General features: G+C 43.0%; 1 protein-coding gene across 1 annotated transcript in view; it reads left to right on the top strand.

The window, feature by feature from the left end:
- Positions 1 to 651: 651 nt before the first annotated feature.
- LOC146808702 (cell adhesion molecule CEACAM16-like) overlaps positions 652 to 24312 on the top strand; it is a 99931-nt gene continuing 76270 nt past the window's right edge. Inside the window, exon 1 of the mRNA XM_085614216.1 lies at positions 652 to 998. Coding sequence (XP_085470342.1) covers positions 824 to 998 — 175 coding nt within the window. The 5' untranslated portion in view covers positions 652 to 823. The remainder of the gene's footprint in view (positions 999 to 24312) is intronic.

Below are 24312 nucleotides of genomic sequence, written 5' to 3'. Positions count from 1 at the left end.
GAGTGGAAGAGCACAACCTCTGCCCAATCAAAACCTGCAGTCATTGAGTGGAAGAGCACAACTTCTGTCCAATCAAAACCAGCAGTCATTGAGTGGAAGAGCACAACTTCTGTCCAATCAAAACCAGCAGTCATTGAGTGGAAGAGCACAACCTCTGCCCAATCAAAATCCGTACTCAAGGTAAACAACTTCTGGGCAGAACCCAAGGCGCTGTCTCATTAGTGCTTCTTAATACTTCTTTTTCTGTGAAGACAGTCGAGATCATAGATGATTCCGGGGTCACATGTTTCTGGAGATATTTTGCATTTGTGAGATTGATTTACTTGCAAGATTTGAAGCTTACATCAATCCTCTTGAGTAAAGGGCCTCCGTTCTCTCTTGAATAGTACGGGCCTTTTCTGGCACCTCTGACAGTGTTTGTTTCCAAGTACCTTCACTTCATACATTTGAAAGGTAGAGTACCAGTACTTCTCAGCACTGCTGCAAAACCTTCTTGTTAAAGAACCAGCCATATTGGTTTTGCCAGTGCTTGTTTCAGCGCCACCTTTCTAATTACGTGTCACAAATTAGGGTTTAACTACATTTATGTTTCAAACTACTTCTTACGCTCCAGTAGTATTAACTCTCTCTTCTCTCCTCCCTTGCAGCCTGGCTGAGTGTCTGGGCCCAGCGGACGGCGGGGCAGGGGCTCTGGGCAGATGTGGTCAATGCCACGGTGGGACAGACGGCCACCCTCAGAGCCCCGGCCTCTCCACCTTTACTGTCCTTTGCCTGGTACAAAGGGGCAACGACCGCTCAGGCGCAGCTGATCCTCGCGCTCGATATGCCCGGCTCCCAGCGGACCCATGGCCTCCAGCACACGGGCCGGGAGAGCGTGAGCCCCGACGGGACCCTGAGCATCCGAGACCTGCGGCCGAGCGACGCCGGGAACTACACGGTGTATACGACACTAACTACTGGAACAACAGCAACAACCTACAGGAAGTTGAGAGTCTACGGTGAGTGCGTCACACTGGGCAAGGGGCATCCCCCCCCCATTATTTTCGTATATGGTTTTGTGTTTCCTGTGGTATAACATTGCAAAGGAAAGCGTGCCTTGATCTTTAAAAAAACTAACTAGACATTTTACGCTACAAGTTTGAATAAATCAAATGTCCATCGCTAACGGTATGTGGCGTGAGCGTGTGTTTAACCCTTTTCTGAAATGCAGTTGTTTGTTACATAGTTTGAATGTTAACAGTGCACATTTCACAACGCTGAACCTGCTGCAGAGAATCGCCCTTTCTACCGGATGTTTACTTTTCTGAAATTACCCAGAGTCAGAAACTGGCTCCACCTCAAGATTCGGAGGGCTGCATTCAATTTTTTCAAGTATTTACTTGCAGAAATAGTCAGTTAAATATTTCCGAAAAAGGTCATAGGTTACCTTTCTGCTTTCTCCCTTTAAATTGATTTCTTATCGCCACAATTTTGTAACACTGGCGAGATTGAGGGTGATAGTTTTAGATAATGTGTATGTCTGAGCTACTGGTGAAGTGGCTACAGACATGCTTATCACTGGTGCCACCTGACCAGGAAGGGAGGAGGAGTTGAGATAAGTGTCCAGAGCTTGGTCCATAGATCATGGTCGGTGCAGCTTTGGATGGAGACAGTTGGAGAAGGCTGCAGGGGCGCCCGGCTGCATGAGGAACAGTTTTGTTGATGGAGGGCAAGTTGGGGAGGTCACAATGCCAGAAGAGAGATTGTGTTAAGCTGGTACACACCGTAATGTTGCCACGGGTCATGGATTGGCACTCAATGAGGAGGTTTTGTGGACTGGTCGTAGATAACTGGACACCCAGATTTTAATCATGAGTAAACACACATCGTTAGCTTAATGTGCCAGTCAAGAGAAGGGCAGTTCTGAGGGCATTAAGGGACATCGCAGGATACACTTGCTTCTGCAGGAGAGTCAATGGACCAGAATGGATTTAGGTCTGCTGAACTTCAGATGGGTCCCACAAGGGTTTCTGACATCGTGAGTGATGAAAAAGTAGGTGTGGCTAAATGAATATATGGTACAAACTAGTTAGTCAAACTACGAAAATAACCATCAAACCTGGGAAAAATTGCAAGAGAAGTGCTTTAAGTGGTTTTCAACACTGGAACAGACATCTGGACCCTCTGTCTACGCACCTTATAACAACAACAGCCTGTCTTGTTCTATTTGCTGCAATCGAAATTTTTCAGGTTCACCGTTTACCAATGATTTGCTTATGTGAACCAGCAATACTTTGGGGCGGGAGGAGTTCATCAAGAATTCTGACCACCTAGTATTGGCTTGTCTTAATTTTTGCATATAACCCCCCTCCCTGGGTGAGACCACCGGCATCAACAGGCTTGGCGTGGTTTCACCTTAATACACAGAGTAGGAAGTGAGTCTCTTTCTGGGGTTATGTCTTTTAAAAGCCAACTGCAATGGGACTATATATGTCTGTTTTATAAAAAAAAGTCAATGTAATTTTTTGAATATATGTTTATTTATTTACTGTGTAGTGTATTGCAATTGTTTTAATAATTAAGTAATAAAGATTGCTAACTTATTTAGAAACAGTGGTGTAACCCAAATTATGGGGCCCCTCTGCAAACTATTATGAGAGCCCATGGAGGCTCCCATTTCTCACAGATATGCTTTGGCCTTGACCTGAATGGGGCCTCCTTGGAGGGCTGGGGCCAGTTGGGTTGGGGCCCCCTTCTTGCTCAGGCACTGCAGGGGCCTTCGTTAAGCCCTCACTGGAACCTGAAATACAAACTCCCTCTGTGAAGAGAAACATACTCTTCATCAGCATCATCATAAATGTTTATTTTAGACCGTTTCAATATGCCTACAATCGTATGCTTGGACGTCACTTCCTTGGAGATATTCTTCCATTTTGGATATTAGGTCATCAATGCACATTTGTTCATCATCACTCGAGTCTAGGTGACTGCACGCCTTCAGAAAAGCTTCCTGTTGTTCTTCATTACTTGTGCACCTTACTTTTCCCTGCTTTCATTGCTGTTCAACAGTTGTACATTCTTTGAGGATGTTTATTCCGCTTTTAAAATTTGCACCTCAAGATTGGTGGAAAACGCAGTCTACGGCATGAAGATCTGGAAGAAAATATTCAATAAGACCTCTTACTACAAAAAGCCATTCATCACCCTGACTTCCAGAGAACCTTTTATAGTTTCAGTGAATTCTAATGTCCATATATACACATTTTCTCAGCTTGTGCTTGCACAAAAAGTTCACATGAGTTCCGCAAAACAAACAGTCAGTCGTACTGCAGAATGCCCCAGCAGCTATGCGAGCACGTCTCTTTGCAATAGATGCTGTACTTGCCTCTCGATTCTTAACTTCAACATCTTACTTATCAATAAACCTCTTCCGACATGAAACATGAACTCTGGTTCCAGAAGTTATGACAACATCACTCTCATGGTTTCGACTGGCACCTCTGATGCCCTCAGCTCCTTTTTAACTCAACATTCCAATCTCCTGTCCACCATTCAAACTCTCTGTACAAATAGGACTCTGCTGTTCAAGGGTAGCCATATCCTGCTTGGAAAGGAAAAATAAGTTAATCATCAAAGGTATAGCGACTATTTAAGTATACGAGTATTTTTAAAAAGTGAAATTTGTGTCACTAACACTCTAGTTAAAACATCCTACTATGCCTTATTATATATATATATGCATGCCACCATTTTGAGATGTGGTTTTCGAAGCTTTCCCATAACCTGATTTTGTCAGATATTGTATATGTCAAACAGTACCTACTCCAGAGTCGAATCCCACTTGCAAAGCTTCTGTTGTAACTTTGCCCACATCTTACACAAGTTTGACTGGAGGTGTTCATAAGAGAGAGAGAGACCTGATTATAGATATGGAAAAGCAGGTAGTTCTGAACAGAGGAGCGCAAAATAAAAAAACAATTCCTGGAAATTGGGTGAAATTCCATTAATAAAAATATTTTTGGAGAGAAATGTGATTTGCATAAAAAAATTGTGCAATACTGATAGAGGTTGATAAAATGGTAAAATATTCTCAGCAAGATATTTGCTTGTGAATGAGCCTCCTGTAACCAAAAACGACCCAACAATGTGTAATGTGAAATTTGACGAATTTTGCACCATGTGAAAACTGGGAATTTTGCCAACCTTGTTCTTAGGAGCTGTCACAGGCTGGAAGGGACTTGTTAGTTCATTAAGGCCCCCTAATGCCTGCACAGACACGTATGATGATGAGACATGTTCAGGTTCATTCAGCAGCATGCTGGTTTTACCTCTACCTGGATCACTTTCCTATAGGTGCCGCTGTATGGGGTGGGGTGCAAGAGCATTTAAATAGACAGTTGACACAGTTGGATCAATTACCTGACACCAGAAACTTGATTTGTGGAACCAGTCTACTAACATTGAGCTTGTAGACTTACACCACATTTACCAATGGAGGCAGTGATGTCAGCAGAGGTGGATAAAGAAATTACATTTTGATTTCATAATGAGTGTATTTTGGAACTTTTATGATTAATTTGCATTAATCGAATCAAGTATATTTGACTTGACTTGAAATGACTTAACATTAGCACCTTCCTGTGATGCTGTCAAGGAGGGCATTGAAGGCAGGTTTTTCGAGGAAACATCCCAGTTAAGTTTAGGATAGTTTGCCTGATGCTTGAGACAGGGTTGGCTGGTAAAAGGTGTACGACAAGAATAGCCTGTCCCAGAAGCATAGGGAAGGATCTGGGTAAGAGAGAGTGAGCATTCATGTGCTTAACAAATGTGGGGGAAGAGAGGGCAGGACGGCTCCCTGTATGCAAGCTTCAGGAAAACACCTCTCCTTAATCATTACTGTGATCATATAATGCCTGGAAAACTGCAATGGCGTCCACACAGGCCTTCCCATAAAATCCCTTGCCGTGCTCCAATAAATACAATGCTATGATGTTCAAACTAAAACTCCACTATAATACCCCTGCACTTAGATCTCTTCACTAGCTCCCAAGAAGAGAGAGGGTGTCATTTAAAACAGTCTTGTTTAGAAAGCACTAAATAACTGGCTTATGAACTAAATTGCTAGCGTCTGCGGAAGCTTGGGCCAATTAACAAAGGCCTGCTGTCAACCCTACATTTCAGATTAAATGATATGGTGGTCACTCCCTCCTCACGAGGCACCCTCATTCTGGACCAGCCGCCCATCAACCTGAGACTTGAGAAGTACAGCTTCACATTTTACAATCCCCAAAGATTCACTTTTTCACCCTCGCATTCAGATTATCCTGTTGTTCCAGGATCAGCAAATCGATGCCTCATTCTGATGCCGCCAGTCAGGCACCTGCGACTGAGCCACCGTTTACACATGGTCTCTAACGGGACTATTATATGACATTGTAACAGAAGGCATGTTTGAGATATGGAACGAATCAGGGAATACAAGAACATAAAGGCGATGAGATGTGTGGGATGAATGTACATTTTGAAAAAGAATACAGCTTGTCATTGATGAGGGAGGATCGGACATTGGCAAAGGAGTTTAGAAAAAATCCTAATAGGATTCAAGTAAATCCAGATCAAAGTCAACAGACACAGAGTGGCTGAATACTCAGAATTCAGAACAGAATTTGCAGAATACAGAAATCGTTGTGAATGCCCATGCTAGTATTCCCAGCAATGCAGCAAAACATGAGAAATAAAATGCCATATAACAAAGGGTACTAACAGAATACTATGACGTCAGGGAGTAGTTCACAATGACGGTGCCAGAGGGGAAGCTGGGGAGGATTGCCTGCATGGAGCAGTCCTAGATTTACACCACAATGGCCATGTACAGACGCCGGGTCTGGTGGCTCAGTGGACTAATGCGTCTGCTGCAGGGGCCTGTGTTCGACCTCATGGTCACAGGTTCAAATCCCGGCGGGTCCACTCAGCCTTTCATCCATCTGAGGTCGATAAAATGAGTACCATTGAGTTGGGTAACAATAAACATCTGTTATTCAGCGCCAAGATACCCGTAGTGGTGAACGTGCGCTTTACAAATACACGTGTTATGTTATTGACAGAGAACTCAATGGCCACCACGTTTCTTTCCTGATTGATCTGACAGCAGCTCATTCTACAGCTCGTTCTGTGAAAGTCCAAACCTACTCCTGTCGGGAAGAGAAGTCGGGGTCAGCAACAAATCAGGTACAGCAGGTGTTCCAGTTAAAACTGGGCCGATGGAGAATAATCATTAGTTTATATTATGTGATTCGAGACTTGTGTATTTACTAGAAAGAGAGGATCTCTTCCACCGAATCAATTTCATAATTAATTGCACACCGGATGGTGTTGCAATTGAAACAAAAGATGAGAATTCAGATTTTAAGCTTATTTCAGAAGATTTAAGAGTCGAGTTGTACCCAGTCTTGACAAAATAAGATCTACCTGTGGATTTGAGACATACTATAAAGGAAGAGGTATGGGATTCTACTGGTAAAGAGATTGGATTGCTTAAAAGAGCAGAACCAGTGGAAATAATGATTAAACCAGACCAAATATTCCCTAGAACAAGACTATACAGGCTTACAATTGAGGCACTAAAAGGAATGAAACCAGTGATTGAGAAAATTATTGAGAAGGAAGTTCTCCGAGAAGTGCTCGGTAGTCCTTGCAATGCTCCAGTGATGGAAATTAAAAGGCTGAATGGCAAATGAAGAATCGTACAAGATCTCCAAAAGATAAACAAATAGGTTTTTCTTGTTTTAAAGTGGTACCAGATCCAGCAGTAATGTTTTAAATTCAATGATATGCAGAATGGTATACAGTCATTGACTTTTGCCAAGCACTCTTCTAAGTTTCACTGCATAAGGACTCACAGTTCATCTTTGTATTTGAGTTTTTAAATTAATTTCTTGTGTGGTGTAGAGTATACTGCAAACTCTTAAATTCCTTGCAAATACTATAGAAAGATTTAGAGAGTTTAAAATTGCCATGCAATTCAGTCCTAGTCCAATATATTGATGATTTACAAATTTCTTCCAAGACGAAAGAGGACTGTTAACTTGATCCGATTGCCTTGATGAACAATTTAGCTGAACATGGGCATTAAAGTCTCCTGAACTAAAATGCAGTGTTGCAAAATAGTAATCATTTATCTCGGACACCATATTGAAAAGTGTGTAAGGAAAGTCTCCAAAGATTGAATTACTACAATTCTGAAATTGAGTCCACCAATCATTCAGACAGGCGTTTCAATGTATCTTGGAACTGTTGGGTACTGTGATCAGTGGATTCCACACGTTCCTTGATTGCTAAACCTTTAATAAGGTCAACGTGTAATGATGTACAGGACCCGGTACCTCTAGATGAAGAGTGTCTTGATGCATTTAAAGAAAATTGAAAAAGAGTTTGTATCTTGCACCCACACTGAGGATGCCTGAATACAATATGATGTTTTTCCTATTTTTTCATGAAGAAGATAGATTTGCACTTTCAATTTTCTCACATAAAGATGGAGATCTAATGCGTTAAGTGGCGTATCTTTCAGGTGTATTTGATCTAGTACATGTAAGTATTCCAGGTTGTCTGAAATCGGTTGCAGCTGTTTGTTTGGCATTTGAACAAAGTGAAGGAATTGTGATGGGCCAAACTTTCATTGTTTATGTCCCTCATTCAGTTGAGTTTCTTTTAACAAGGACGAGGGCTAAGTATATAACCAACAGTCGGCTAATTCGTTATGAGTTTACAATAAATTCCAGCAAAGGATATTTCCATTTGAAGATGTAATGTGCTAAACCCAGCAACACTGCTTCAAATTTCAGATGGGAATTTTGAGGACAGGGAGGATGGATATAATAATGAATTGGAACATGATTGGATAAAAGAGGTTGAATCCTGCACAGAATCAAGGCCAGATATAAAAGATGTTCCATTAGAAATGGCTGATCTGACATTATTTGTTAATTGCTCTTGTCTGGGAGACCAGTGTGGAGAACTGAGAGCTGCATATGCATTATGCTCTGTCTCAGAAACACTTGAAGCGTCCTGCTTACCAAATGTAACATCAGCGCAAATGGCAGAACCGATTGCCTTAACAATAGCTGGCTGCTTATCTTAACATTTGAATGTGACAATCTATACAGATAGCCATATGCTTTTACAGTTGGTCATGTCTATGGTCAGCAATGGTCTCAAAGACGATTCATGACACTGGCAGCAGATCTGATACAAAACAGTATTTATATAATGGATTTATTTGGAGCAATTCAGAAACCAAAGGAAGTAGCTGTTGTTAAGTGCACAGCCCATAAGGCTGGCAAGGACATGTTTACCTTAGGCAACAGATATGCAAATCAGAGAGCAAGATACCGTACTTTGCAAGAAGAGTCAAATGTTCAAATAGATGAAAATGATTTGTTTACATTCAATACTATGTAGGGTTCAAATAATGTGAATTTTTTCTTAATGGTTTTGAAGTAAACATCTTTGAGTGCATTGGATCACCAGGAGAGTGCTCCTGGGAATGAGAAGAGAAACTAGAACAGATTGGGCTACAAAAATAATGATCAGGATTTGTGCATAAGTTCAGAGCGGAAATATATCATACCAGATTCAGTGTTGCAGTCCATGTGCAAATATTTGCACATTCATACTCTTGAAAGCAGAGATAGTTTGGTTAGGATATTTTTTAAATATTGGGAGAACACAGGATTGTGACATGTTGATGACATTGTGTGTAGTCGTTTGATTTGTCATTTTAAATAACCAGGTTACGAACAATGGGCGATCGGAAGGCCCTATTTTGAAATTAAAGGCAGATTTCATTGAGGTGCCACATTGCAATGGCTTGAAATTTGTCCCAGTAATTGTCTGCCTGTTCTCCAAATGGCTTGATGCATTTCCCACAAGGAGAGCAGATAGACTTCAGATGCAAAATTGTTGTTAAAGGAGTTGGTTCCTCGATTTGTCCTCCTAAAGTCTATTGAGACATTTCAAGAATGAAGCGTTGCAGCTAATTTGCACAGCTACTGAGATCAAGCAATGATTTCATTGTAGTTATCGAGCATAATCCTCATGTTTTGTGGAACAAACAAATGACAATTTCCAGAATAAACTGGTGAAAACTTGTGCTTCAACTAGTCTCAAGTGCCCTAATATTCTTCCTCTTGCACTGATGAACTTGAGACGTGCTCCTGACTGAAAAACTGGTTTATCCCTTCACAGCATATTGATGGGAAAGGCAATGAGACTTGCACATCTACCTTTGGCTACACTAGTTGCAATAACTGAAGACATTGTTCCGCATTATTGCAAAGGTCTGACTGGTATAGTGAAATCTGTTTCTCATCAGGTCAATGTGGCAGTCAAGGACTACAAAGATGCACCCTGCCGTGGGCTGAATGCTGAAGATTGGGTGGTAATATGCAAGCAAGTTTGTAGAGGCTGTCTTGTTGAAAAGTGGAGAGGCCCTACTAGGTGATCTTGACAACAAATAGCGCTGACAAGTGTACAGGTGGGCCTCAGTGCATCTACGCTGCTCACACGAAGAGAGTGAGAGTAGCTGAAGCAGTTTATGAGGTAAATGATCAAAGTACACAAGGCTAATGTATGATTTTTTCACACAACACAACTCAGTAACACACTTTACTGCACTGCTGTGCTTGAACATGAGAGGGCAGGAATGTTCTATTTGTATCAAGATAAAGGGCATTCATACTCTCTCCTTGCTCTGGCGCACTTTTGGCTTCCTAGTGCCAATGCAGGCACAGTTGCACCATGGTACAAGGGTGCATACATTGCAGGTGGGAATTGCTTGTGCAGGAAGGGACTTCTTTGAGATTTTGCCCTCTTTCTATGTGTGCTGCAGAATTTACCACATATAGAAAGAGGAAAAAACCAAGAGAAATAAAGATATTTCTCATCGTTATGCCTCCCTTAGGCATTCATAGCATTTTCACGCATTCCCAGGTCTTCCACTCATGGTAAATCTTGGAATGAGCCAACATCTATGGGTTAATACGTGTTAACACCCACACACCACCCATGGAATGCCTTACTGGGGCAAGGCAGTCACTTGTGCTGCTTTGCATTCCTCCAGACTTACCAAGTATCGCAAGTCAACACAAGGTGGCCTTGTATGACTCTGTAAATGTCGTCTAGGTTTTGCATCACCCTTGCGTTACCTTGCATGTCACAAGGAAGATGCAAAACTTTGATAAATATACCCACAGTTTGCTGATCAATTTTAGAATAAAATCAGTTTTTATTAGCAGAGCATCATATAATGAAAACAATACACCGCATATTGCCTACAACTCAATGGGTCGGCTGTGTTAAGGGTCACCAAAGAAACAAATCAAGTAACTATAGTATTTGCTTGAGAAAATAAAATACACAGCAAGCCGCCTACAACCCAACCTGGGCTGGCTGCCTCAACAGAAAAGCTGGGGGAGGCTAGCTACATCCTTTAATCGGTAATTGAGGAGAAAATCAGTCAAATATGAGTGGTGCCCTTGGAGTGCAAACCTCAGGCGAAAGAAGCTGATACTAGGCCAGTAGATCTGCCATTTCCAAACAGATAAACAACAACAAAAAACCCTTAAACCAACTCAAAAAGAACAACAAGCCCCCCTTCCATCCCACCCTATCTTCCTCTGAATGAACCGAAAATCCAGGAAAACCACGGGGGAACCTCGCAGGGAAACATCTAGGCAACACCACCCCAAGATCCTCACTGAGAAGCAGAGGCCTCAAGCTCCCCCTGTGGGTCTGGTATCAGTTTCAAAATGCACAGGTAGACAGGACAGCTCTCGGAATTCACAGGAGAGTATTGATATAAAGGGGGCCCAAAACTTCATATAGTCGTATTTATCCCCCAGGATGGCCATTGACAGTCTTTCCATGCCCAGAAGGGACCACAGCTGGTGGAGCCACTGTGTGTGCTCTGGGATTCTATCAGACTTCCAACAAGATGAGAGCACACGATGGACAACATTAAGTGCCAGGGCCATCTGTCTGCCTTTTATTGAGCGAAGAGGAAAGGCTAGTGTATAAGGCAAACCCAGAATTGTATAAGCAGGGAACCTAGGGATGGTAGTGTCAAAGGCCTTGTATATTTCATCTAATATTTTATCCCAATATATAGTGAGTTTTGGGCAATTCCATAGAAGATGGAGTAGAGTGCCAGGGCTACCATAACCCCCCCAACATAGCTCGTCACATTGAGGATTCCACTTCATTATTCAGGGGGGAGTCTAATACCATTATGAAATAATTTTGTACGATGTTTCGGTATGTCCCATGGTGTGTGCAGTATGGTGAGTCCTATAAAAAATGTCCTCCCACTCTTTGTCCGAAAGCATGTGGCCAATTTCCACCTCCCACCACTTTTGACCCGCAGGTCTAAACTAGCGCATGTTCTGGGAAAAAACAAGTACATTACAGAGATGAGTTTTTTATCGTCATTCTTAAGAAATAACCACTTTTCGAAGGGAAACTTTGACCTGCTTACAAGGGGATGTGGGCACGTACCCAACACCCAACGCAGCATTTGTGAGTAGAGAAAATGATCTGAGGTAGATAAGTCATAATCAGCCACAAGTTGTGTCAATGGGATAGGGTCATTATGTTAAAAAAGGCAGCCCAATCGTTTACACCCTCTCGTTACCAAGCGAGCATCCACCCCCTTGGCTATACCAGGAGGAAAGTCCAGATCCAAGAATATGGGGAACATAGGGGATGGGAACGTTGTGAGGTTCACGGATGAGGCCACCCTATCCAAGACCTGGAAGGTCAGTCGTGTTACAGGAGAAGAATAGAGCCCGCAAGCTGGGGAAGACATAGGTATCCACACCTCCCTCCAAATATGTCGACCAGCAACCGTCTGGTCCATAAATATGCAATGTTTCTCCATTCCACCAAGTATCGTAAAAGCGACGCCTGATAGTAGCGAGACACGTTTGGCAAAGCGAGGCTGCCATCCTGCTTTGGTCGTTGCAACAGATGTTTCTGCAACCAAATGAAATGCTCAATCTCCCTATGAGTTTTAGGAAGTACACCCGGGGTCGGCAGAAGCGAAAGAGTTTGAATAATATATTGTGCCCTTAGTAAGACGTTCATCTTCACAGCAGCGAGCTTGCCTAGCCACAACTACGGGAGCCACTGGCATTATGTAGATCCTTGCGTATACGTGCAAGTAATTTGAATTGTTTGCTACAGCGGTTTTCACTAGGCTCTTATTGAGGACCAGCACCAGCTGTAACCTCTGTCACCCAGTCAAAGTCAAACTGAGCGCGTTGAACTACCACAGTATGCGGGTAGAAGTCAAGTTCAATATTTGTGACGTTTGCAAGTTGATCTTAAAACCAAATGCCTGGCCAAAGGTGCGCATTCTGCCACAATGACTGGAAGAGAGGTCAAAGGATGGGCGATGGAAAAAATATTGTCATTGGCATAAAGACTGATCAGGTGATGGTCAGCGCCAAGCGGAATGCCCCTAGTGTTAGGGTTGTCCCGAAGTCTTTGTGAGAAGGGTTCCATGTAAAGGGCAAAGAGCAACGGTGATAAGGGTCAACCCTGTCTTGTACCTCTGCTGATTGTGAAACCGCAAGATCGTACTCTATTCACCCTAAATGAAGCGCTACGAAAACTGTATATGCTTGCAATCCAGTTATGAAAACGTGTGCCCAAGCAGACGTGCTGTAAGGTAACGAACAAATAAGGCCAGTGCACATGATCAAAGGCCTTCTTGGCATCTACCACTAACAAGAAGGCTTCGTCGCTGGACCGCTGGACCTTATCAATCAGGTGACAGATATGTTTAGTGTTGGCCCTGCATTGCCGACCTGGGATAAATGGAGCCTGGTCCGGCTCCACTAGCCCGGGCATCAGAGGGTTCAAACGCTGAGTTAAGATGCTAGCGAATAACTTTGCATCTATATTTAGCAGCGAAATCAGACTATACAAGCTGCAGAGTGAGGGGTCCTTCCCGGGCTTGGGTATCATGGTGATCGAGGCTTGGAGCATCGTTTCAGTGAGCATACCTGTATTAGCAAAGGAATTAAACAAGCGAGTGAGTAAGGGAGCTAGCTCAGTGCAGACAGTCATATAAAATAATGCGCTAAACCTGTCAGGTCCTGGCGACTTCAGCGGCTTCAGTCGGGCAATCGCAGAGATCACCTCCTCGATACTTATAGGCGCATCAAGATCTTCAGCCTCACTAGCGGGGAGGTGGAGACAGCTGCAGCGTTTACGTAGGCATGTGGATCTGAGGAGATTGAGGGATCTACAGAATATAATTCTGAGTAATAGGCCCCGAAGGCATCCGCGATTCCAAGGTCCTCAGTAACCTCCACCCCCTGAGTCCCTTGCACCCTTTTAACAGCTTGTGCATGTTGCGTGCTGTGCAGACAATGTGCTAGCATGCGTCCTCCCTTATTTGTCCCTACAAAATATTTGTACTTCAAGCGCGTTACAGCTTGTTCAGCTCTATCCAAATCAAGGCGCCAAAGGTGGAGCCGTTCCTTTTCAAGTTGCCTCCACATCCGCGGTGCACCGGAGCTCTTGTGAATTGCCTCGAGTTCCTTCACTCTCGTTTCAAGCTTCTCCCTCTTATCCCTTCTTATCTTATTCTCATGTCTGGCTTTAGTAAACAGAGCCCCCCAAGTGACCAATTTCAGTGCCTCCCACACCGATGACAGGGCAGTGGAGTCGTCACCGTTAAGTGATAAATAATCCTTCAATGTGGATCGTAGTGCATTAACAGATATCGGGGTCAACAGCATCGAATCTCTCAGACGCCACTGTGGTCTCGAAGATGAAGTGGGAGAAGTACGCATGGTCAGGGTGATATGCACGTTATCAAAGAGCGAACAGGCTTCGATAGTAGAGGCCTGGGTGAGTTCCCAGGCAGCAGGGGTCACCAGAAAATGGTACAGACGAGCATAAGATTTGTGTGCCGCAGAGTAATAGGCATAATCACGGGCTTCAGGGTGCAAGCCACGCCATGCATCTCTCAAACCACATTCCTCAAGCCATTCCCACTCCGCTAATGACAGGGCTCCCGCCCCTCCCATCCTCAGACCGGAGCGATGTATCACCGAGTCCATCACCAAATTTAAATCTTCAACCAACACAACTGCTGGGTCAGGTGTGTGAAGCACCTTGGCAATAGCCTCCATCAAGAAATCTTCTTGATGTTCATTAGGAGAGTAGATTGAAGTCACTGTGTAATGAAATGCACCCATCTGTACCCGCAAAGCTAGCAGATGGCCCTTAATCTCGGCCACAGAGCCCAACACCGTGCCCCTAAAACGCTTGGAAAACAAGATAGCCACTCCACCCTTCTTGCCCTTCCCGGAGGACCAGTACTGACATGGGAACCCTCTGGACTGCATTCTGTGTGTGTCTTTTGAAAGTAGGTGAGTCTCCTGCACAAGACATATATTTCCCCCAGAATGCTCAAGTAGGGAAAGTATCACTTTCCTCTTAACAGGGTTATTAAGACCATGAACATTGAGGCTGATTATTTTAGTCTCCATATACATGGTAGGGTTAGCAGGTCTATGTAGGTTTGGCTATTGCACTGCTGAGTCTCGACAAACAAGGGAGTGTGGTGTCTAGCCACAGTGACTATAAGAGACAATACCTGGAAGGAATGTTCTAAGAGGATCATCGGAGAGGGATCACTACGCACCTATGAACAACTCAAACAAAACTACAACCCAAATACAAAAGAAAAGGGGTAAATTACTGTAAATTTCCATCCCATAGGGGGGCCAGGAAATTTGGGGGCACCCAAGAGAGCAAGAGACAATTCTCAATGTTGTGGTAACCGCCCCCTCCCCATCAGGCCCAATCATGCAATGCATCTCAACTATCCATTGGTGCCTCAACCGTTAGAGTCCAAGGAGTCTCCTTCTGTGGCGGAGAGAGATCGAAGCACTGCAGATTGCTCTCTAACTATTGTTGCGGGATCAGGGCACAAGCGGTCTAGTCGCGACCCAGATGATGGGCCCCTGTGATGGGCAGATGGGGCCCGTCCCCTATTGAAGAGGACTGGGAGGCCGGGCTGTCAGTGTCCAGATTCAAAAGCTTGCTGGTCTCCCCTAAGGAGCGAAACTGTTAGAGCTTGCCTTCATACCAGAATATGATGTGGAACGGATGGCCCCAGGGATAGGTAGTTCCAGCAAAGCGCAGATGACTGGTCACAGGCCGAAAGTCTTTCAGCTTCTGTAGAGCATTAGCAGCCAGGTCCTGGAAAAGCTGCGGAGAGTGGTCTCTGAATTGCAACGCCTGGTTGGAGCGAGCCGCCTTAAGAATTGCTTCTTTCACTCTAAAGTAATTTTCACAGGCCAAAATATCTGCCGGAGGACGATTAGGCTGTCGGGGGGTCCCCACCCGATGGCAGCGGTCTATTTTGACAGTGTTCTCTACAGGAGTGCCCAGAACCGCTTGGAACAAAGCCTGGGTGTACCCCTCCAGCTCATCGCCTTCTGCACCAGTGGGGACTGAGCAGATACGGACATTGTTCCATCTTGTCCTATTCTCCAAGTCCTCTGACTGTGCTTGAAGGTCAAGCTGTTGATCTTGCAGCCGGATGACCTCTTGCTGGAGAGCGGGGAGAGCGGCAATTTCTTCGTTTCTAGACATCGTGGATTCCTCAAGTGCCGCCACTCTCTCGTCTACTGCATCAATATTTCTCTGCACCTCTCACAGGTCTACTTGTAGGTCAGTTTTTATGGCCAGGATATCTTCTCGCTGCGAGGCGAATAGGTACTCCAAGAATTCGCCGGTTACAGCCCCCTCATCACTCTCTCCAGTGACAGCTTGACCGGCGCCTTGCGGATCCCCGTGAACTTCATAAGAAGGTGTATGCTAACTGCTGTCAAAGGGACGAGTCAGCGGGGTCCTCGGATTTGCTCATGACCTCAATGAATTAGGGGCAAAGGGATCAAAATGAAAGTTTGAGTTCAAGTCAAAGTTCAGGATTGGGCTCAATTCAAAGTTTTGAAGAAGACAAAAAACTGTTGTGAACAATCTCCAAGGAAGAAAACTTGGAAAACAAAAACATTGTGTGCCAGAAAGAGATTTTGAGAGACACTTGACCTCAGAAGCTAGTGGTACTGAATCACCAGTTGTAAAAAATCAATTATAAGGAGATTTCCAAATAGAAAATATGCCTCTTCGGAGTGGATGTATTTAGAAATAATATCAGAAGACAAAGCAGCTGAAATTAAAGAGGATTATTTTTAGCTGATCAAGTGCCAATTCAGCTTTGAGAGCAGCTAATGGACTGAGGGCCTCATTACAAGTAGGGGATCCACTCCCACCACTGCGGCACCCTCCACCGCATTAGGAGTGTGGCTGTTGGACTGCCATAGGACCACTGCATCCGCTGGGATCCAGCATCCCGCAACGGTCAGGAGCAATAATATGCTGATGCAGCTGCAGCACCGCTGATCATATTAAAAGTTGTCCATCCACCGCCCATTTCGGTGGCCCACCATGAAAAGGGTGGCCGTGAGGCTATTAAGGGGGCCCTATATTTGCATATAGCTGAGTCTGAACTGGGGTGGCGAAGTGAGCTAAAGAACGATGATGGATTCAACCCAGATCTGTGACTGAATGTGAGTGTCTGAAATGTTTCAGTGCTCCATCCATCATCTCCTTGTGCTTGCTTTGTTTACCCTCAGGTGGCAGAGTATGCCCAGATCTAGGTCTCTAACTCACTTTGCCACTGGATACAAGCTAGCCTGGGTGATGAGGGGTGTTACCCCCAAACCAGTCCCAGGATGCTTGTTTACGGTCCAGGGAAGACCTGGCTTGGCAGTTCGGGCTGTGCTATTCCCATGAGGTATAGGGTCAAGACTGATTTGCAAATCCTGGGTCTGAACTCCTTGTGTTTGCTCACCACACTACTGTAACCTAATTCCAGTGCAGTAACTGCATTTGCTGCGTGGCATGTGTTTTGCTGTATGCCCACATACTATGTAGGTGAAGAGAGATTTAGGCATAGCTGTCGTGCTTTAGTTTTGTGTAATTATTGTAGCTGTCATAATGGCAAGGGTGTTCAATGATATTGGTAACGGTTTATGTGTTTTTAGTGCAGTACTGGCAGTGGTTGGTGCTCTTGCATAACAGTTAATTGTTGGCAAATCCTGTTTTACATTTTTTCAATCATTATTTGCTGTCTTAACTTCCCTAAACAAGTCCTACTTCCATCTCTAGATTACACTGAAAACTTTCTATGCTTGGCAGGTCTAGGCTTCACTAAGGGCAATGTTTTTGGGTCTTGCCTAGGAAGTGCATGTGCTCTTTTTCGGGACATGCTGTATCTACTTTGTGTGCATTCATCACGCCCATCATTTCTCATTTGTTCCTTCGTGTGTCTTTCTAAATTCCTTGCTTTTCAGTGGTGAAACGTTGCTACTTGTCCCCCCTTTTGAGTGTTGATTCCTCCTATGGACCCTGCCCCAGTTGCGTGTCCCTCTACTCTTTTTTGTTTATTTATGAGGTTTTTTGTGCACTCTTTTTTAGGTTGAGTGTACGCATAGGACCTCTTGTATACTTTAGTATACATCTCTGTGGGCCCAAAGTCATTCCCAGGATTCTCATTTGTTGGTTTCAGTATCCTTCAAAAATCTTTGCTTGCTAGTGGCCAGTCCTGGCTCTTTATCCCTCCTTTTTCCTCCAAGGAGCAGGGACTTGGTACAATATCATTACGCTTCATTCTGTTGATCTGCTTGTGAGGGGGACTATTTTATTATGTTTTCAACCTCGTGTTACACTGTAGGTGTTCAGACCTTTAGCTGTTTATATTTTATTGCAGCATTCATCCCTCCGAGTTCCTGCCATGTGGCTGACATTCTTTTATTTTCTCTCCAAAGGCAGGTCCCAGGCTGGCTTGTTTACAGTTTTCTGGTTAACTGTGGAGTTAATGGGGCAGTTTATTTTCTCCTGTGGATGCTCAGGATTAATTTTTCATGTGGGAGCACGTTTATTTCTGTAATGTGCAGCTTACCAAGGCCATTCTGCTTTCTGCATTTGTATTTGGTTCTGCTCTTCTAGAAAGGGACACACAGTGTGGCACTAGCTTCTTCAGAAGCATAAACTTCCTGTAAATCCCCTCTCTAGTTTGGAGTTCCTGCCACAGGTAAGAGGGTGAATTGGTTTAATATGCCCCACAGCACCATTTCTCATGTGTATGACAAGTACATATTTCAGCTCTGGACAAGCAGGCAGTTGAATGAAATCTAATTGAAGTCGTACAAAAGGACCCTCCGCCTTTCCAATCTTTCCCATACAGACCACAGTTTTCTTGCCAGGGTTCATTTGCTGACATATTAAACATCTTTGGCAAAGGCTCTCTGCTACATTCCTGAACTTCGCGTTAAACCAATCTTGTCTGAAAAGTCGAATCATTGCATCTCTGCCCACATGTGTGTCTCCATGGTACATTCTAGCCCTTGGTGCAAACATACTGTCTGTCATCACTGGTCTGCCATCATAATAAACCCACACACCATTTTCTGCCCTTTTTTGACATCCTATTTTCACCCACTCTTCCTTTTCTCTCATGTCTACTGCATCCTGCAGATCTTTCACCTCCTCTCAGGTTTCCACTCCTGCAAGTAGCATAAGTTGGCAGCTGATTCCACAAGTTTCAATTTGCTTATTTAGGGCAATTTTATGCCTCGCACAGTGTTGGGCAACCTGGTCAGCATATCTGTTACCGGCTGTCACATAGTCATCTCCTGATTGGTGAGCAGCACACTTAACCACGGCCACCTCTTTTGGTAATTGAACTGCCTCAAGTAATTCTCTCACAAATCTTCAATTTTTGATAGGGGTTCGTGAGTAAGTCAGGAAATCTCTCTGCATCCACACTTGGCCAAAATCATGCACAACCCCATAACCATATTGACTGTCAGTGAATATGGTTACTCTCCAATTTTTCCTAATTTTGCATGCTTTAAGTAAAGCAATCAATTCAGCTACTTGTACAGATCTGACTTCTGGTAAATAGGATGATTCAACTATTCCAGTTAATGTACATACAGCATAAGCAGCACTTTTTCCTCCCTCCTCGTGTCGCATGCATGAGCCATCTACAAATAGCTCATGCTCAGTGTTTTTCAAGGGTAACTCTTGTATGTCAGGACGTGGTTTGATGCTAAGTTCAGTCACGTCAAGACATTCATGTTCAACCTCATCTTTCACTTCTTCTTCCAAGGATTAGGTAGTAAGGTGGCCGGATTAAGAACAGTACCCCTCACTATAGTCACGTTTCAGCCCCCAGTATTATTCTTTCATATTTTGTCAGCCTACTGGGAGTAAGGTACTGCGTTCGGGGTCTGGTTAGCAGAATCACCACTGCATGAGGAACATACACCTTGATAGGGTGTCCCATCACAATTGACTCATTCTGTTCTATACTTAGACAAGTTGCGGCTACAGCTTTCAGGCAACCTGGTAATGCAAAGGCTAAAGGATCCAAGGTAGCAGAAAAATATGCCACTGGATTCTCATCAATCCATGTCTCTGTGTCGGAACTGAAAGTGCACAATTACCCCGCTCATAGCAGAATAATGCAAATTCTTTGGAATAGTCTGACATTCCTAAAGCAGGTGCTTTACACAAACACTCCCGCAACTTTCTAAAAGATCCCATACTTTCATCATCCCATTCTATAGGATCTTCGCTCTCTTTCTGGTCATCTGTATCAGGGGTTTAGCTAGTAAAGCAAACCCTTCAATCCACTGCCTACAATACCCTACAACTTCAAGGAACATTCTTATTTGTTTTTGGGTTTGTGGCAACTACATTTGTCTTATTATTCTGATTCTTTCAGAAGTCACTCTTCTAACCCCTCTTTTTATTTGATGTCTCAAGTATTTAACTGTATTTTTACAAAACTGAAGTTTCTCAGGGGACAGTTTATGTCCACCGTTTGCTAAATGATTTAGCAGTGCAATTGAATCAGTAACACAGTCATCTTGTGTATTTGACGCCACCAATAGGTCGTCAATATATTGCACCAAGACTCTCTCTCTGGGAAACATAAGAGATTCAAGGCTTCTTTTGAGAATCTGAATAAAAATTGAAGGGCTTTCTGTTTCCCCTTGAGGCACACGATTCCACACATAAACATGTTCTTCAAATTTGAACGAAAATAAAAACTTGCTATCTGGATGCAATGGAATAGAAAAGAATTCATGACATAAATCGATTACTGTGAACCATCCTGCTTTCCATGGTATCTGATAAAGAATCACAGGCACTACTGGGCAGCATGGTACAACAATCTTATTAATTTTCCTAAGATCTTGAACCACCCTATACTTTCCGTTAGGTTTCTTAATGCCAATTATAGGTGAGTTACAAGGGCTACTCATTATTTCTTTCAGGATACCTTGTTCGACCAATCGCTCAATCTCTGCTGCAACACCTGCTTTTACTTCTGGACTCATTTTATATTGTCGGGTATTCGGACAAACAGCACCTTCTTTCACTGTTACTTTTACGGGATCTACATTTGCCATTAATCCTATTTCTTTTCCAGTAAAATCCTATATCTCTGCATTTACAGTCAGTTTGACTTCGGCAGGTAATTCATTTTGTGTCATCATCGAATATAATTAATTTACTTCTGTTCCCTGTTTAGCTAACATGAACTTGTTAACTCCATCTTCATCTGGAGTTTGTATTGCAACACCATCCGGCGTGCAAAATATGGTGCAATTCATTTTGCACACTAAGTCCCTTCCAAGCAAATTTACAGGGCTTGAATCACACACCACAAATTTATGCATTTCTTTAAAATTTCCAATTCGCACCTCCATTGGTTCTATGATCGGGTTTCTAATCCGTTTGTTTGAAACACCTACAACTTGGATGTCTTCACCCGAGAGGGGCAGGTTAAGAATGTCTGCTGTTCACACAGTAGACCTGGTAGCACCAGTATCCTACAAGAAAGTGATATCATTTCCTTCTACTTTACCTTCTACGTACTGACCTGACTGCTCTACCAATAGGGATGCACCAAGTACGCACTCCCCTTCCTCCCTCCTCAGGCACCGTCATTCCTGATCATAATCAATTAGTGGGTCCTGCAAAAGAAACTGCGATGTTACAAATATTTTCTTACCACTTCTTTCTGGAAATCCGGCGTCCACACTGTACTTGGCTTGACTCACAAAATTTGATTTGGGGCAGGCGGCAATTGACTCTGTAGATCTATACCCTATTGCCGATGACTCATTAACACCTCATTCTGCATCTTTGGTTTCAAATTTTGATTCGGGCCATTATTAACTTGTATAGCTTTACACTCATTCCTCCAATGCCCCAACTTCCCGCATCAATGATAGGGACATTTTTTCTTTGCCTCTTCCTGATTCAGCCTTCCCCGAGGTTTTCCCCCATTATTATCACCTTGACCTTGTGCTCTTCCTTGATTTTCAGACTGTTTATTTAATTGGAGCTCTTGCTGTTCAGCTAATTTTACTTGAGCCTATATTACTATTACTTTTTCTTCTAAAACTTTTCGTTTGTTATCAATTTCATACCCACAATATTTAGCATATTTTAAAATTTCATCAATGGGCTTTGATTGCCAACACAGCATGTGCTGTTTAATCATTGGAGATAGATCCAATCTGAGCCCGGTCACAAATTGATACATAAAATGAGGCATGTCCTTGTTTTCTGAACTTTTAAACCCACTATACTGTTTGAACACCTGTAAAAGACATTCGTAGTAGGCATGCACAGACTCATTCTTTTCTTGGGTTGTTCTATCTATTTTTACCCAACCAGTTTCTTTGAGGGAATTTTACTCTTTAGAAAGGTGATTACTTGATGATATTGTTTCTTTACATCCTCTGACGGGGCTCCTGTTTTTAAGTCTCTTGGATATTCCTCACTAGGCCAATCCACAGTAATCTTACATTCTGTCCACAAATCTGCAGGTACTACTATGTCAAACAGACCATCCAGATCTTTCAATAAAACCTTTGAAACTTTCACAAACCTCTCAACTTGTCTGTACCATTCCGCTGGTTTCTCTCTCAATTTTGGGAAATCATTTGTAAATGACAAAATATCCTGTCTAGTCCATGGTGCATGTACGTACCCCCCTCCGGGGGCATTCTCGGATGTCGTTCGATTTACCTCTGCTTCTTCCTTTTTCTTTGACCATCTAACTTTCCATCTTTCAAGATCTCCCCACTTTTGTAACAGAAATAACAACTCTCTGATCTGCAACTTTCTTCCAGACACATTCATGTTTTCCAAATCCTTATTAGAAAATTCTGCTCTATATGGTTTCTGCAACTCCTTTGATTTCCCTATGTTAATTCCCATTTCCGATGCCAGATTTGTCAATTTTTCATGGAATGTCTTTGTATTCCGTGTAATGCTTCTACAAATAAACAGTAACTCTTCTTCACTATATGTGTTTAATCTGTCTAGACCTACATTTCCAGCAACCATTTCTTCAAATTCTACTTTCAATTTGAAAATGTCTAATATTTTTGGCTGTGACTTTGGCTTCTCTATTTTCTTGAGACCATCTCTCTATATCTTCTGGGGTTACTATTGTGGCACTTCTAGTTCCTGATGATGTTTCTAGTCTAACTCCCTTCGAACAACTGGGCAAATCTCTTTTCGGGGTTTCCAATATTGGCTCTCTTATGGGCAAATCCATTAATGATATTACTGATTCACATTCACTTGCTTGGTCATCTACTATCATCTTTTCTCTTCTAGGTTCTATGCTTGGGGTAGGCATTACAGGAACTTTAGAACGGTTTGACTTTTCACCATACAATGGGACTACTGGACCTATGGTTACTGGTATGGTCAATGCATCAGTATTTATATTCATCTGAGTTATTTTCAAGATCAGTTAATCTTTATTCTTAGTTATTGCTTCCCTTTCATTTTCTTGAAGTATCCTGTTGGCTGTGTCATGTACTATTTGTGGAACCAAAGGTGTTCTTACCATTGGGGCACTAGGGGTCATTCTATCAAATCCTTCATTACAAGTTGGAGGACTTTTCATCAATACATCTTCCAAATACCCTTCTTCTGCTTCTCCGCTATCCATCATGGTTAAATGCTTGGTTTTCTCTGTACATTTACCTCCCGTCTGTTCTTCTAATGTTAACACAGGATATAATCCTTCTGCCACCATGGCCTGTCTCCATTGTTTCATTTGACTATCTCTAGTCTATCGGGGACATTTCGGGTAATATTTGCTTAAGGTCCTGTTACTTCGGGGTCTATCACGTTCAAAGGCTTCCATTGCCCATTCTTCTAAAGCCTCATATTGAGTCAATCTAGGTCTGGGTTCTAATTCATTAATTTGTGTTCTTAAATTGTACAATATTCTTCCATTAAAGCTTCCGTATTCAGGAAATGCTAATATTCCATCATCTTTTGTGTATTCTACCCAATTTTCTAACCATACACAAGTATGATAGCCTCTCTCCACCATCATGTATGATGCAGGCGTATTTGGAGGAGGAATGAGAATTCCTTCTTTACTCTTAATGGGTTTGTCATTTTTAAAATAATTCTTAACCTTTTGCATAAATTACATTTTCCTTTTTTCCCCGTACATTGCGTGCTTGTGCTTGTTAAGGTATTGTTCGTAAGGAAACCCTATAAATCTTCTGTCTGGACGAATCCCTGTTAATGTTGCATCGTACATGCAAACTCCACTGTCTATTATTATTCTTGGGATCTCTATTTTAATGACCAATCAAACGCTTTCTTTAATACTAATATTTCTCCAATACCGGGGCGTTTTCTATTCTGAAGACCAATCAACTTCTACTCTGTTCGCTCGCTCAGCCAATGCTTGCGCGGCTTTTCTGTGACATCAGTATCACTCCTTACTACTGACCCCTCCTTTACAATGTCGCATCAACTACGCGCCCACTGTTTGAACCAATCCCAGCGCGGCTCTCAGTGACGTCAGTGCAGCACCCGCAACTGACCCCTCCTTTACCAGGTAATGCGAAATCTTATTTTCTCACAAACTTTTCACACAATTTCATTAATTAACAGCATATAAACATTCGCTATTGTGTCTGACCCACTAATTTAAAGAATAGTAGAATTTCTTTCACTGCGAGTAAAACCCTTCCGCTTATTCTTCACACACTACGAGTAAAACCTTGCCGCTTACTCTTTACACAAGCATCAGAGAACCTGCTACTCCTTCAGCATTACCCTTTCTAGGTGATATAATACCAAACTTTCACCAGCAAACTCCTCGCTGCCAATTATTCTCACTAACATATA

This window comes from Triturus cristatus, chromosome 7, assembly GCF_964204655.1.
Source record: "Triturus cristatus chromosome 7, aTriCri1.1, whole genome shotgun sequence".
Taxonomy (NCBI): Eukaryota; Metazoa; Chordata; class Amphibia; order Caudata; family Salamandridae; genus Triturus; species Triturus cristatus.
Note: the sequence above shows the minus strand (reverse complement) of the source record. Positions and strands in the feature narration are given on the sequence as shown.